Here is a 16,994-nt window from a genome sequence, read left to right on the forward strand (position 1 = left end):
GTGTAGTGAGACCCTGTAGACCCCATGCTAAATAAAAAAAAAAAAAAAAAAAAAAAAAACCTGAGTTCAAGGCCAATGTGAAGTGAACTGTGAGACACTATCTCTAAAAGAAAAAAAAAAACTTTTCCTGTTTTTTACCACCATATAATAGTTTATTATATCAATGAATATACAATGGCTTATTAACAAGCACCCCCTTGGTAGGCATTTATGTTGTTTTCTCATCTTTCGCTGTTAAACAGTACTGCAATAAATAACCCTGTGCATATGTCATTGTATAAGTGTAAAGTCCTAGAAACATCAGAGTGAAAGAAAGGATGTATTATTTTTTATGTGGTTGGATTTTATCTAATTATAATTGTGTTCAAGTATACTGCCAGGAGAAAGGTATTTCCCAAATAATTCACAAATCAGTATGTTACCAAATTTGTGGATTTTTTTAAAAAATAAAATGAACATAGAAAATAGTATGATTTTATAAATCTTACACATCGAACATACTTTTGAGATTTTCATAGGCAGTATGTTTTCCTTGATTTTAATGCTATGAGGGGTTAGAGCAAGACCTGGTGCATCATAAACAGTTTTTTCGCCTGCCCTTTTTTTATATTGATTTTGTTTTTTGAGACTGTCTCACTGTGTGAGTCAGGTTGTCCTTGAACTCATTAGCTCAGGCTGGCCTTGAACTTTTGATTGTCTTGTTTCAGCCTCACAAGTAGCTCAGACTGTAGACATGCACCCTCATTCCCAGCTCCTTGATAATTTTTAATTCTTGTTCGTTCAACCTGAGGACAAGTTGAACATTAGGTAGCTGGTATCTCTGTGAGCATACAATTTACTTCCAGTATACATTCATAAGACTCTAGGGGCTGGGGAGATAGCTCAGTAGAATAAGCGCTTACCTGGAAGCACAAGAGTCTGAGTTCAATCCCTGGTTCTGCCAAAAAAAAAAAATAGAAGTTCTAAGGTGAAGACTTATTATGGGATTTCAAACTCTCACAGTAAAACATGACACAGACTGTACTACCCTATTGTTGTATAGGAAACATTCAGCAATAAATACATGTCTTTTATCTTTAATTCTCCTTTAAATTTTGACAGCTTTACTCCTTTTAAAAATCATGGTAAATCTATACAACATAAAATTTGCCTTTTGGGCCACTTGTAAGTGTCCAGTAACACTGGGTATATCCACAGCTTTGTGCAGCCATCACCATCATCCCTCTCAAGAACTTTTTCATGTCCTCAAACTAAATCTATCAACTGAAGGATAACTCCCCATTCCCCCCATTGTCCCAGCCCCTGACAACCAGATCTTCTATGAAATTCACTACTGTGGAGACCTCACATGAGTAGAATCATACAATGTTTGTCTTCTTTTTTGCTTTGTCTGAAACAAGCCTTGAACTTGCTATGTGGCCCAGGCTGGCCTCAAACTTGTGGTCTCCCTACCAATTCTCCCAGGTGTTGGGATTTCTGGCATGCACCATCACAAGTGGCATTATTTGCCTTATTAGTTTGGTTTATTCATATAGCATAATACTCTTCAAAGTTCATCTTTGTTATGCTGTGTGTCTTAAAAAGGAATTTAAAATTTCAATTAAAAAATTCCTTTTTACAGTAATACTGTGTGTGTGTGTGTGTGTGTGTGTGTGTGTGTGTGTGTAAGGTATTTTGTTTATCCACTGAGGAGTATTTATTGTTTTGTTTTTAAAAAGTTGTTTAATAAAGTTCTGTTTTACATTACATGGTCTTTTTCTTTCATTTATTCAGACAGATTCTTTCAAAATGGGACAAGAGTTTGTGAAACGCTTCCCTAGCAGTGCAGACAAGTTGGTTTCCAGGAGTTTAAATTTAGATATGACAAACCAGGTTGTGTCCCAACAACCTGCTGAGTGCCAAACTTCTAGTAAAACATCTATCAGTGCGACATCAGAAGGACTCTTACTGCAAGATGCCTCTAAGCTAGACTGCCTGAATCAAACACTTGCAACCAACAAAAGTAATTACACAAGTTACCGCCCTCAGTCATACCAGGTCCTTAGCCAAGAACAAAGAAGAAACAATCTTCAAAAAGAATCTTTAATATTTATGAAAGGAGTCATGGATGAATGTACTCATGTAGCAAATTTCTCAGGTACTAATTTTTCTATGTAATTGAGAATATTTGCCATTGTGTAAATATTTGTGAAATATTTTAAAGATGCTTTTCAAAATAATTTCATGTTTTAGAGGGCATATTTTTTGTTAGGTCCAGAATATGTTCTCCAGGATAGTCATTTAAATGTATCATATTTTATCCATGAAAGCATTCCTATGCCATCTTTTTTCTTGTTTTTGAGACAAGGTGTTGCTATATAGTCAAGGCTGGCCTTGACCTCTCAGCAGTCCTGCCTCAGCCTGCTGAGTGCTGGGATTATATGTGGGCACTACTATGCCTAACCATCTTACTCATTTAAAAATACATGGGAGAGAAGAAGAAAAAAGAAAAAAAAAAATACATGGGAGGGGTTGAGGTGTAGGGTGTAGCTTAGTGACAGAGTGTACATTCAGGACGCACAAACCCCTGGGCTCAGTCCTCAGCATTAAAAAACAGCAATGCTAAGTAAAAATCACTGAATCTTGTATCTTTAGAATAGTTATTTTAAGAATGAATATTATAGGGGGCCAGGGAGATGGCTCAGTGGAATAAGTGCTTGCTTCCCTGGCAAGCGCAAGGGCCTGAGTTCAATCCCCAGTTCTGCCCCCCCCAAAAAAAAAGAATATTATGATAATATGGTATATTTAATACTTAAGTTTGACAAATTTTCATTTAATAGCACAGTATTGTGTGGTGTATTTTCTGATATGATTTATTGCATTTGTCTAAAATCTTAGACCTTTTTAATGTGTAAAAACCCCATCCTTAGTTCCAGTTGACCCAAGCCTCATTATAGTGGTGCAAGCCAAGGAAGATGCCTATATTCCACGAACAGGAGTTCGAAGTCTACAAGAAATTTGGCCCGGTTGTGAAATCCGCTATCTAGAAGGGGGTCACATTAGTGCTTACCTTTTTAAACAAGGGATCTTCAGGTAAGATTATTTGTCTAATCAGGTATTTGGTTTTCTTTCCCTCAACAAGAAGGAAAAATTAGGCATTTTTATGTCATGTTTTAGTCATTTTATTTTCTTTTTGCCTTCTACAAATCTCACAGTGAAGTATTTTCCTTCTTTTCCTACCTTGTCCTCTCTTTCTTCTAGAAAATCAGGGATGTAGGCTATCCTAGGCTTGTTTTACCAGGTGGTTTTACCCTCTTTAAGCACTAATGGCCAGGTACTTTAGGGTGCGTAGAGGAACACTGGTTTGTAGAAGTTGCTTTGATGCATGGGTAGATTTTTCACTCCACCCTGATGTTTTCTCAGAATGACCCTAGCATCTGTCAGGTAGCATAGCAATGTTAGTTAGCAAGTAAATAGTGAATTTTAATGAGAAGTAAAATATTGATTTATTATTAATGACTTTGAGTATTCTCATTGACTGCACTGTTTTCCATTCATCTTTTTTTGTGGCACTAGGGACTGAACCCAGGATCTTAAACTGAGCTATAGCTCTAGGCCTTTTTTTATTCTGTTTGCAGTACTTAAGGGAAACCCAGACAGCACTGAGCTACTTCCCAGCCCTGTCTGTCTATCTGTCTGACTGACTGACTGTCTGTCTGTCTGTCTATCTACCTATCTATATTTTGTTTTTGCGACAAGGTCTTCCAAAGTTGTATAGGCTAGCTTTGAACTTAATACCCTCCTGCCTCAGCCTCCCAAACACCTGGAATGACTGGCATGCACCACTGTGCTTTACAACTCCACTACAGTTAGAATTTATGAAAACTTTTATAACTAATTTTCTGATGTCCTCCAAAATTTTACTTCTATCAACCCTTGATCATAAAGGGGTATCATTGAAATATATTTATCAGCTCATCATGGAGGTACATGCCTATAATCCCAGCACTTGGGAGGTTGAGGCAGGAGGATCCAGACCAGCCTAGGCTACAAAGTGAGCTCAAGGCCAGCCTGTACTGCATAGCAAGGACCCCGTTTCAAAAACACGCATAAAGTTACATTAATTTTCAATTAAATGACAGAAGTAATCAGTTATTTCTTTTGTTATTTGTGTATGTGCCTGTATGTTTCTTACATAAAAAGAAAATGTACTCCTGCGTCCATTGTCAGTTGAAATATATTTCAGGTTTTCCAGTAGTAGTGATGTGAGGTTACAGGGATCCAGTCCCCAACATTTTTGCCCTTTTTGTATCCTGGACAGAAGGTTGGTTTAAAGGTCACGTTATTTTGGAAATATAATAAAGGTGCTGCCTGTCTTCCACTCCTAATGCTAACTACTAACAATTTGTCATTCATCTTTAATTTTAGACAAGCCATCTATGATGCATTTGAACGCTTCCTTCATAAATACGCTAACTGACAGGATTGCTGTATTACAGTAAAGCCAGGAGCAGCCATCGTGTTTCTTAGAAAAGGAATTTTTGGACTAGGGAGATAGCTCAGTGGCATATGCACCTGCCTGACAAGTGCAAGGTCCTGAGTCAATCCCTGGTAACAAAAAGAAAAAAAAAAAAAAAAAGAAAGAAAAAAGGAAAGAAGAAAAAAGGAGTTTTCATCCTGTGATGATGTGAAGAACCAGCAAACAGCATTATAGATCTCATTTCTACCAGTGTAATCTGTAATTCAGTGTTACACATCAGTTATAAACTTTAAATACACTTCAATACTTTCAAAACAATATTTCAATTAAATAATTTGAAGTATTTTGCTATTTTGTGGGAATCCCATTATTCAATATCTAGTCTGTTATTATATTCATGAAAACATTTTAAATTGAGTAATTTATTTAAAATAATTTTATTCATAGAATAAACCCTCTTGGTTTTTAATGGAATTTCTAAAACAAAGAACATTGTAATATATCAGCCTGTACTGTGTATACCCTTATGACGTTTCTGCAAACTTGTGAGAAATATAGGTATTTGGGAGGGGGGATGCATGGTGAATTTATAGTCTTGTTTTCAATTGTAGTTAATTTTCTGCTGTAGAATTACTTATGTGTAAAATGTCTGTTAAGTTTGTATTCTAAACATGCTGACAGCTTTGTAGATAAGTACTTTTAGTAATTAAAATGAATGTTGAACTATAGATAAAATCAGTTAGACAAAAACAAACTTTAAATTTTTACTAATGATTAGAGTTCTAAAAATGCCAAACATTTTTCCTACTTGAAAATTTTCAAGTCATGAAAAATGGAAATAATAGAAGACCCATTGCACTGACTGATGGTTCTGTGCCTGATATCTTCCTGTGTACTTACTCTGCAGTTTGCCAAGCATCTGACTTCAGCTCAAGAACTCAACAGCTTTGCCTTTTTAGTTTCAGAATGTCACATATGGACTTGACTCCTCAGCCTGGTATGGTGGTACACACCTGTAATCCTAGCTTTTGAGAGGCCTAAGGCAGGAGGATCCCAGTGAGTTCAAGGCCACCATGAACTACAAAGCAAGACCTGTTTCAAAAAAACAAGAAGGAGAAAAATTGAATTGTCTCATACAGACTTTCTATAGAAAAACTTAAAAGTTTTATATACTCCCTGTAACTTTTTAAAATGGGGGATTATATGGCTAAATATGGTGCTTTGTTTTGGGGAGGCTTTTTCATGTTTTGTTGTTTTTCTGAGATAAAGTCTCAGGGGCCGGGAGATGGTTTAGTAGAATAAGCACTTCCCTGGCAAGCGCAAGGGCCTGAGTTCAATCACTGGTTCCACAAAAAAAAAAAAAAAAAAGTAAGGTCTCTGTGTTCTCTGGGCTGGCCTCACAGTTCTGATCCTCCCTCAGCCTCCCAAGTGCTTGGAATATATGGGTGTGCTACTATACCCAGTTCTTAGTGCTTTCTTTTTCTGTTAAACTCAAGTTGAGAGCTAAACTGTTAAAGAAATTTTTTTAGGTATTGTGTAGAGGTTTGGAATAAGTATTTGAGGTTTTCTTTTTTTTAATCTGCTTTGTCCATGAATTATTTTATAATATATAGGTTTTGGTCTACTAAGGATGAAAGAGTTATAAAGTGCCTCCAAAGCCTTTTTAAAAACTTTGTTAACTTTAATGCCATCTTAATTTCTATAACCACTTGAAATTAGCTGGGCATGGTGGTACATGCCTGTAATCTCACCACTCAGGAGGCTAAGGCAGGAAGATTGCTATGAGTGTAAGGCAAGCCTAAATTACATATCAAGATCCTGTCTCAAGAAAAAATTAAATTATTAATGTGATGTCATTAATGACCCAGAAAATAGTAACTTCATTAAAACTGCCATGCTATAACAAACCAACACACAACAGCTTTAGAACTAAAACAGTGCTACATGTGCAGAAGACACTTTAACTGCAAGTATAAAATCCATGAAAGTTCTTTCACAAAATATCAAAGATAAAACTTAACTGTCAACTGAATTAGAATGACTTTATGTTATGCATATAGTGAGATATGATTGAATGTTTTCTGAATAATGACTTTAATAACTAAATTCTCTTTTCAGTTTTTTTGTTTTTGTTTGTTTTTTTTAAGACAGGGTCTCACTATGTAGTTCTGGCTGGGATTGAATTCACTTATATAGCTCAGGCTAGCCTCAAACTCAGATGATCGTCATCTGTCTCAGCCTCCCAATTGCTGGGATTACAGGCATGAACCACCATACCCAGCTGCACAATGATTAGGCAAATCAATAGTTTCTTTCTTTTTTTGTCATTTTGAGACAGGGTCTTGCTATACAGTTCAGGCTGGTCTTGAGCTCATTCTGTACCCTGGGCTAGTCTGAAACTCACAATGATCCTCCTGCCTCAGCCTCCCAAGTGCTGGAATCACAGGTATGTGCCACCAAATCCAGCTAGTTTCTTTTTTTTACATAAACATTTCTTACTAAACAATAACGTATTATGGTGTGTCGTTTTCTTTTCTTTTTCTAATGTATTTAGTACAAGGTCGACAGGTTCTCACTACGTAGATCAGACTTGTAGTGTTCCTCCTGTTTTCAGCCTCCCAATCACTGGGATCAGTTGCTGTCTCAGCACACCCTGGGGGCGGGGCCTGGCATGCCACGCTGGTGACCTGGCCGCTGCACTCTGCCTAAGCTGCGCTTTAGTCCAGTGAGCTATCTGGCTGGCCCTGGTGTGTGGTTTTCTGTTGGTAAAAGAATTAAATTTCAGGAGCCAGGGAGATGGCTTAGTAGAATAAGCACTTGCCTGGCAAGCACAAGGGTCTGAGTTCAATCCTTGGTTCTGCCAAAAAAAAATAAAAGAATGAAATTTCAATACAGTGTTCATTTTTGTTTTTTGAGACAGGCTCTCGCTATATAATTCAGGCTGTCTTTAAACTCCTCTGTAGTTCAGGCTCATCCTGAACTCATGGCGATCCTCCTGCTTCAGCCTGACCATACCTGTCCACTCCTGTCTTACCACACCTGGCCATATATAGATACAGATATATGGATAGAAATATAGAGTTTTTTTTTTCATACTGGGGATTGAACTCAGGACCTTGCACTTGCCAGGCAGGGCGCTTATGCCACAGAGCTATCTTCCCAGCCCATCCCCTATAATTTTAATAACTAATTTTTCCAAATGTGAAATAGTATTTTTATTTTTCTTTTTCAATAGCAAGGATTGATCTCAACCCTTTTTATTTTCTTAATTGTAATTTTGAGGCAAAGAGTCATACTATGTTGCCCAGACTGGCCTTGATTTGCTTTCCTTCAGTCTTAGCCTCCAAGTAGATAGGATTATGGACATGCACTCTGCACTGCTACATGTAGTCAGTATGTCATCTCTTACCCTGATGTTTTAAGAATATATTCTCAGGGCTGGAGAGATGGCTCAGTGGTCTAAAGCACCTACTTGGAACAAGCGTGGCAAGGCACAGGGACCACGGTTCAATCCTCCAGCACCACATGCCAGCCAGCCGCGCCCCCTGGTGGGCTGAGCTGGCCACACACACACACACACACACACACACACACACACACAATAAATGTTAAAATAAAAAAAAAAATTAAAAGAATATATTCTCAAACCAAGCATGTTAGCACATGCCTGAAATCCCAGTACTTGAGAGGCTGAGGCAGGAAGATCTTTACAAATTTAAGATCAACCTTGGCTATATATTAAGTTCAAAGCCAGCCTGCACTAAAAAAGTGAGAGCCTATCTCAAAAAAAAGAATATATTCATAAAACTACCTAAATTGTTAAATTGAAAATTTAAAAATCTACTTCTCCTTGGAACCATGTCACATACCTGTAATCTCAGCACTCAGGAGGCTAAAGCAGGAGTGACCCGCTGGTTCGGGACAAGTGGATTTTGAGAGTTGAAGGCCAGCCTGGACTTCCAAGTGAGTTTCAGACCATCCTAAACTACATAGACCCCGTTTTAGTCAATCAATAAATCAATCTAGTTCCCCTAAAATAGTAGCTTAAGTATTCTGAGATAACATATACACAAAAACAAATATATGTATATTGAGAATATGTATTTCCATAGAAGTGCCAGCTGCAGTGTTTGTACCATTTGGAGAATTAGGTACATGAACATGCTAAAAAGGAAGTTAGACCAGAGTTATAAATTGGTAGTGTACAAAGGTAGTTTGACTCATTGATGTTTTACATGGCATATTTAATGTTTGAAAGGTATGTTTAGCCAGGTGTAGTGGCACAGGCCTGTAAGGCCTGCATTTTGGGGCCTGAGGCAAGAAAATCATGGCAAGTTTGCGGTCAGCCTGAACTACATAGGGAAACCCCTGTCTCAAAAACAAGTTCCAATTTGAAAAATCGTGCTGGGTATGATGGCACATGTCTGTAATCCTAGCACTCCAGAGCAAAGGCAGGAGGATTGCTGTGAGTTCAAGGCCAGTCTGAACCACATAGTAAGATCTTACCTCATAAAATGAAAAAAGTGGACAAGTTTGTAGGCTGCACATGAATTCCCAGGTTTTCCCCTGGACTCCCACTAGTATCATCAGATGGCCTCACTACTTTGTCTTTTCTACTCAACATTGAAGATACCGAAGTTTGAGACCCCTGATTTTGATCTGTTGTTAGGAAAAGTTTGTGAATTGTATGATTTGCTAATACTGTATTACTACTAAATCATTTTAGGTCATTTTATCATAGGCATTTTAGATTGTTATGAATGTATCTTTAATGTGGTGCTTTCTTACACAGACTACTGAATTTTTAATGTAAATTTTTTAATATTTTAAAATATTTTATATTTCATAATAAAAAAGCTATTGAAAAAGTTACTGGGTTTTTTTTTCCAAGAGGTATAATTGCAAATACAGAAAACATGTTAACATTTGATTAAAGTATATTCTGTTTTGTTTTTTCTTTGGAATTTTTTGTTTGTTTGTTTTTTGGTACCAGGGAATCAAACTCAGGACTTTGTGCTTGCCAACCAGGCTCTTATGCCTCTGAGCTATCTCCTGAGCCTTGTTTTGTTTTGGAAGAGGCACTGAGATTGAACCCAAGGCCTTTTTATCCCCTCAGTTATTATACCCACATAGTAAGGTAAATGTAGGTGCTAGGACAGTGACAGCAAACATACAGCATGTGTGTTAGTATGTTCTTTTAAGATAGCAGCTGTTGAGCTGGCGAGATAGCTCACCCAACTAACGCGCCTCATAGGCAGGCACAGGGACCACAGCTCGATCCTGGAACCACATGCCACATCAGTCCTGATTAATCTTTTCTAAATTGAAACTCAGTATCCAGGGTTAATTGCAGTGTTGGCACTTTGCAATAAATAAGTGGCTTTGGGTTGCAGTCTGGCACTTGGTCTCCAAAAGGTTCCCCATCACTGCTTTCAGAGAACAATATCAGCATCTCAACCAGATTTCAAAAAGTAAGTCGGACATATGGTAGTTCACACCTGTAGTACTGGCACTTGGGAGGCTGACGCAGGAGGGTCACTATGAGTTCAAGGCCTCTTGGGCTGCCTAAGTAAGTTCATGCTAGAGTACGTAGTAAGACAGTGCCTCTTTAGAGTCTGGAGCTCCAATTTTTAGCCTGCACAAGAATCACCTGGAGCCTCAGAGATAGCTCAGTAGAATAAGCGCAAGGGCCTGAGTTCAGTCCCCAGTTCCACCAAGAAAAAAGAATCACCTGGAGCCTTTTATAAATTTCTGGACATTGCCATCCAGAACATTCTCAATAAAGCACATGTGGAACCAGAAAATTTATATTTGTACAAAGCTTCCCAGGATATGGATATTATCTAGGAGTTGGTGTAAGAACCACAATATAGCTCTGTGGCACAGTGCCTGCCTGGCAAGCACAAGATCATGAGGTTGATTCCCGGTACCAAAAAAAAGTGTAAGGACAACTAAGTCTCACCCTAGATATTGAGATGAGTAATCTTTGAAACTGCCCACTCAGGTGAGAGTATTTTGTCTAATATATACATAGCTTTTTTTTTTTCCTGTGCTGGGGATGGAGCCTAGATAAGTGCTTGCACACAGTGATGGCCCTGACCATCTCCATGGTAGTAAGGGATAAAAACCAATGAGCCACAGAGGATTCAGGAAAAAGCTGCTGAAGAAAAGGGGAAATGTAAAGTCATGAAGTCAACATAGGTTTTTGGAAAAGAATTCCCAATATTCTGGTATTATTAGCAACTGAGAGGCATTAAAGTACCCAAGAGAGGGGCTGGGGAAATAGCTCAGTGGCATAAGCACCTGCCTGGCAACTCAGAAGGTCCTGAGTTTGATCCCTCGTACCACCAGAAAAAATAAAGTACCCAAGAGGACTTGTGTTCCTTTTCCTGTTCCTATTTTGTTGAGTAGCTGTGTTAGAACAGAATGGCTGGGGGTGAAATTCAGCAAGGTGTACAGCAGAATTTCTTAAAACTTTTAACTTCCTTAGCCAGGCCTGCTGGTGCATTCTTATAATCCTAGCACTTGGGAGGCTGAGGCAGAAAGACTTGTCAGGTGGAGGCCAACCTGGGCTATATAGTAAGACCCTGTCTCAAAAAACCAAACTAGGAGGGCCAGTGAGATGGCTCAGTGGAATAAGTGCTTCCCTGGCAAGTGTAAGGGCCTGAGTTCAATCCCTGGTTCTGCAAAAAAACAACAAAAACAAAAACCCCCACTAGGGTGGGGAATATAGCTCAGTAAGTGCCTGCCTGGCAAGTGTAAGATCTTGAGTTCAGTTACCTGTACCAAAAAAAAAAAAAACAACAACAATAAAAACCCAAGAACAAATACTTTAACTTCATTAACTCATCTAGCTTAGATCAGAGAATATGAACAAGAAATGTTAACACTGTTTAGCTTTCTTCAATTATAAAAATTTTATTTTCCCTTGTTAGTTGCATAAAATGGCTTTTTAAAACCCATTTCAGTGGTCGATTGCTTGCCTGACATGTGCAGGGTCCTTAAGTTCAATCTCTAGCTGAGCACGGGCTGGGGACATGATGCAGGCCTGAATGTAGTCAGGGTCTACAAAGGAATGGATTCAATACAGGACGCATAACTTACAGAATTATTTTACAATACCCCGGGAGCCAAATGCAAAACACTGCAGGAGATCTGTCCACACATTAGAAACCCAAAGAATCCAGTTGAGGACCTGGATCCTGTGGCAATGTCTTGCACGAGTCCAGCTGGAGGCCTAGAGCACACAACAATGTCACGTCCAAGTTTCTTTCCCGGATCTGCACCGGGAAGGCGCTCAGGCCAGTGGCGGAAGCCAGAAAGTCTGTACCAGCAGGATGAAGTATCCGTGCCTGCAGGCTGAGGGATCTACACTGGAGCCAGGAAGCAAAGCTCAAGATAGGGACCAGAGCTCCCCCGAAGAGCACTGAAGCCATCCTCAGAGACAGTGAGGACCCATATGCCTCCAAGGATGAGAACAGCAGAGTTCACATCAGGAAAACCAGTATGATAGGCTTCTCCAGGAGAATTAGCAGCTCCCTTGCAGTTCTTTCTGTGCTGTTGACAACACTCCTCAGGTCAGCCTTTCACACTCAGTACCACACCAATTGAATTCAGCTGGGTGTTATGAACTAGCCATTCATTAACCCACCACATCCCAGCACTGGAGGCTCAGGCGGCAGAATCACTGCCAGTTTGAGGCCAGCCTGGGCTACACTACATTCAAGGCCAGTATGAAATGTATAGTAAGACCCTGTCTCAAAATAAATAAACAAATAAATTCTGGGGCAGCGAGATAGCTCAGCAGACTAAGCACCTGCTTAGGCAAGCACAGGAACCAGGGTTCAATCCCCAGCACCACATGCCCTGCTGGCCCTGCCCCCAGGCACGCTGAGCCAGCCATCAAGACTGGGCATGGTGGTGCACCCCTATAATCCCAACGCTGGAGAGGCTGAAAACAGGAGGATCACTATGAGTCCAAGCTGTGTAGAGAAACCCTGTACCAAATACATTTTTTAAAAAATTGACATAACCCTAATGAGTACAGGGGCTGGGAAGATAGCTTGGTAGTCTAAGTGCCTGCCTGGAAAGCACAAGGACCCAGGTTCAGTCCCTGGTACTGCATGCCATGGCGGCCCCAGAACTGGGTGTGGTGGCAAACGTCTGTAATACCAGTGCTGGGGAGGCTGAGACAGGAGGATCACTACAAGTCCCAGATGCATAGCAAGACCCTGTATCAATAATAAGAGTTTGTAAATAGGATATCATGTCTGCATCTCATACAGCAATTAACCACTAGGAAGAATGTATGCAATGTGTTAATTATTGAAACTGTCCTACCAATTTGATTTGAAACTGTCTCATTGCTATTTGTTTCTCAATAAAATTATGGGAAAAAAGATAATCTCAAAAAAATAATAAGTATAACTTTGTAATGTAGGTCTATGAATGAGGATGAGATTTTGTTTTCTTGAACAGAATAATTCACTAAATTGGGTTTCAAAGTTCATATCACTAAGGCAGGCCAGCTAGGTGAGCAGACTAAAGTGCCTGCTTAGATAGAGCACAGCAGCCAGGGTTCAATCCCCAGCATGCCAGCCAGCCCCACCCCTGAGGCACACAAAGCGAAGGATCGAGACTGGGCGTGGTGGTGCATGCCCAGCGCTTGGGAGGCTGAAAACAGGAGGATCACTATGAGCGATCTACATAGTAAAACCCTGTAGACCCTGTACTAAAATACATTTTTTAAAAAAAGTTTGTATCCTTATCATCAAAATCTTGCAAATATTCATGTGTTAATGCTGATCAGTCATAACATTTTACATATCTCAGCTTTGACAATGTCCCTTACACAGATAGGTACTGCCACATAGTGATATGAATTCAAAGGCAGGTGCTTTTCACTGCACATCTCATCTTTTGGGAGACACTTATAAAACTCTATTAGATCTTTGTCTTGATAATTGCCTTGTAGCCTTTTTCCCAATGATATTAAGTGGTGCCAGCAGCATGTGTGGTCTGTGATAGCCTACTCAACTCTGTGGTAGTGCAAAAGCCGCTGCAGACAGTGTGTGAACAAACAAGCTGGGTGCCAGTAGCATTTTGTTTAAGGAACTGATATTTGAACTGCATACGCTTTTCATGTGTCACAAAATATACTTTATTTTTTTAACTATTGAAAAATATCAACATCAACCACACATATGGTGGTACATGCTTATAATCCCACTTATTCTGGAGGCTGAGGCAAGAGGACTGCAAATGCAAGCCCAGCCTGGAGAAGTTAGCAATGTAGTGAGAGCCTGCCCAGAAATCTAAAAAGTACTGGGGAGGGAGATCAGTGGGATGGCTCTGGGTTCCATGCCCAGTAGTGCCAATAAGTACATAAAACAAAAATGGGGCTGAGGACATAGCTCAGCAGTTGAGTGCTTCCTAGCATGGGAAAGGCCTTAGTTTCAATCCATAGTACTATTCAAAAACACAACAGACAAGCACAAACACTTTAAGATGGGTGGAATTCATTGGTAGAGTATTCATGTAGCAGTCTCAAAGTCCTGGGTTCCAGTCCTTACAGCAACCAGTCATGGCGACACATGCCTATAATCCCAGCATTCAGGAGGCTGAGGCCAGAGGATCACCATGAGTTCAAAGCTAGCGTGGGTTGCATACTAAGACCTCTCAAAAAAAAAAAAAGAAAGAAAAAGAAAAGAAAAAGAAAAAGAGAAAAAAAAAAAAGCCAGTTTGAACTACACAGCCACACCCGGTCTCAAAAAACAAAACCAAAAATACTAATGAAGGCCAAAGAGAGCTAGTAGCTTTTCTTACCTTTCACCTTCCCTATGTATGACTTTTGTAATAGGTTTAATCATTTAGAAAATACTAGGTGAATAAGTTTCACGGTTTCCTAATGTTAACAGATTTTTATTTTATTTTATTTTTTGTATTGGGAATCAAGCTCAGGACCTCGCACTTGCTAGGAAGGCACAAAAGCAGTTTCATTAAAATCTGACCTCATCAGAAAATCGTGTAAGCATGGCAAAGCTGTTGAGATCCTGATAGTGGTTACAAGTTTTATAAATTTGTAAAAACTGAATCTTATTACTAGCAACAAACACTGTCCATCAATGTGACAGGCCCCTTCCTTCACTTTGTTTTGTTTTGATGATGGGAATTGAGCTCAAAGTCTTTTCATGTGAGGTAAATAAATTCTTTATTTACCAGTCTCAATCACCCTCTCAGGGGGCCCCAGGGGCAGGGCTGGGTGGCACGCTGGGGATCCATCCCCGCTGCTGTGCTCTGTCTAAGCAGGCATGTTAATCTGCTTGCCTATCTGGCCAGCTCTAGGAATACAAACTTTGAAACCCAGTTTAGTGAATTATTCTGTTCAGGCTGGTCTCAAATTCACAATGATCCTACTGCCTCAGCCTCCTGAATGCTGGAATTACAGGTGTGCCACCTCACCCAGCCTTTTTTTTCTTCCTAAATCCCCAGCCCTTTTTATTCTTATTTTGTTTTACTTTGGTTTCTTGAGACCAGGGTCTTGCCTATGTATTTCAGGCTGGCTTTGACTTCATTATGTAGTCTAGTCTGGTCTCAAATTTCTGCTGATCCTCCTGTCTCAGCCTCCTGAGTGCTAGGATTATATAGGACATATACCACCACACTAAGTTGACTTTTTATTTTGAGATAGGGTCACAGGGTTATGCTAACTTGCCCAGAACTTGAAGTTCTGCCTCAGCTTCCCAAGTAGCTGAGTGTGCAGGCAAATTCCACCACACATGACTCATTTGGTTTCATTTTGAGAAAATGTCTGCAAAATTACCTAAGCACAAATAAACCTTTGTTATCAATTGACCTTTCAAGTAAAATGAAAAAAGTAATCCATGAAAAAAGCAGTGAATACCACATAGAAATTTAGATACAACTCAGTCTCACAAGTGCTTTTCCTTGGGCATGGTGACACACTCCTGTAATCCCAACACTTGGGAGGCCAAAGGAGGACTGTGCAAGTTTGAAAAGTTTGAAGCCAGCCTAGGCTACGTAGTGAGCTCAAGGCCAGCCTGAACAAAATAGTGAGACCCTGTCTCAAAAACACCAAAAAAAAAAAAAAGTGATTTTCATCTACTTATCACACTTCAGTCAGTATACAGTAGAGGTATTTTTTTGTCTTTGGTTTATTTATTTGATACAAGGTCTCACTATGCAGTTTGGACTCCTACTGATCCTCCTCTCTTTGCCTCCCCAGTGCTGGATTACAGGTGTGCACCACCACACCTCAGTTTAGGGCCAGAATGCAGTACCAGGGATCAAATTCAAGACCTTGCACTTGCCAGGCAGGTACTTAGACAGCTGAGCTATCTCCTGTCTTGGTTTTTTTGTTCGTTTGTTTGTTTTGTTTTATGGTACTGGGGCTTAAACCCAGGGCCCTCTCATTGGGCTACACTCCAAGGGTTTTTAAAAAGATTTTTATTTATTTATTTATTTATTTATTTATTTTTGAGACAGGGTCTTGCTAAATGGCCAAGGCTATGCCTATAATCCCTGCACTTTGGAGGCTTAGGGAAGAGGACTGCCCAAGACCAGCCTGGGCTGCATAGCAAGACCCTGTCTCAAAAGCAAACAAACAAAAACTAAATTAGCCAAGTTAGAGTCAAATTGTTGGAGATTTTCCTGCCTCAGCCTCCCAGAGTACTGGGATTATAGGTGTGTGTTACCACAGAACCAAAAGTATTCTTATATGAAGCCCCCAATTTTATTTCTTTTTTCTTTTTTTTTAATTATTTATGTGTGTGTGTGTGGCCAGCTCAGTCCACCAGGGGGCGGGGCTGGCTGGCATGTGGTGCTGGGGGATTGAACCGTGGTCCCTGTGCTTTGCTAAGCTTGTTCTAAGTAGGTGCTTTAGACCACTGAGCCATCTCACCAGCCCCACCCCAATTTTATTTCTAACTGAATATATGACTGTGAAGAATAACAACACTGCTGGGAGTTGGTGCTAATGCTTTGATGCTGAATTGCTAGATGATCTATGTGCTTCTGCACCATCACTGCAAATGGCAACACGGGAAGAAAGGAATCCAATGTCTTATCATAATAAAAACAATCTCAGACTTATTTCTAGGACACCAAGAGTTTGAAGACTCATTTGAATCTACTGACCAAGGACATAGCCTTGAGCACAACAATGTCCCCCCACCCAAAAAAAAAAAAAAAAAAAAAAGGATCAAAGAGTTCAAGTCCAACCTGGGATACACAGTGAGTTCAAGGCTAGCCTGGGATACATAGACCCTGTCTCAAAAAAGAAGAAAACAGATAGGTTGAAGGGAGGGTACAGGAATGGGCAAAACAGAAACAAAACCTAGAAAACAGGTATGATAGCAATATTTTGTAATCCTAGCTCTTGGGAGGCTGAGGCAGGTAGATTGCCTGGATTACAGAGATACCCTATCTTTAAAAAAAGAAAGAATATGAAAGGGAAAAGGGAGAAGAGAAGAAGGGAAGAGAGAGAGAGAGAGAGAGAGAGAGAGAGAGAGAGAGA

General features: G+C 39.8%; 1 protein-coding gene across 7 annotated transcripts in view; it reads left to right on the plus strand.

Annotated features, from left to right (window-relative positions):
- Abhd18 (abhydrolase domain containing 18) overlaps window positions 1-5,198 on the plus strand; it is a 69,308-nt gene extending 64,110 nt beyond the window's left edge. For all 7 annotated transcript variants that reach the window (XM_023719485.1, XM_023719484.1, XM_004635000.2 and 4 more), the window contains 3 exons: window positions 1,774-2,137; window positions 2,910-3,072; window positions 4,408-5,198. In XM_023719485.1, coding sequence (XP_023575253.1) covers window positions 1,774-2,137; window positions 2,910-3,072; window positions 4,408-4,459 — 579 coding nt within the window. In that variant the 3' untranslated portion in view covers window positions 4,460-5,198. The remainder of the gene's footprint in view (window positions 1-1,773; window positions 2,138-2,909; window positions 3,073-4,407) is intronic.
- The last annotated feature ends 11,796 nt before the right edge of the window (window positions 5,199-16,994 follow it).

Source organism: Octodon degus, unplaced genomic scaffold (assembly GCF_000260255.1).
Source record: "Octodon degus isolate 3935 unplaced genomic scaffold, OctDeg1.0 scaffold00068, whole genome shotgun sequence".
Taxonomy (NCBI): Eukaryota; Metazoa; Chordata; class Mammalia; order Rodentia; family Octodontidae; genus Octodon; species Octodon degus.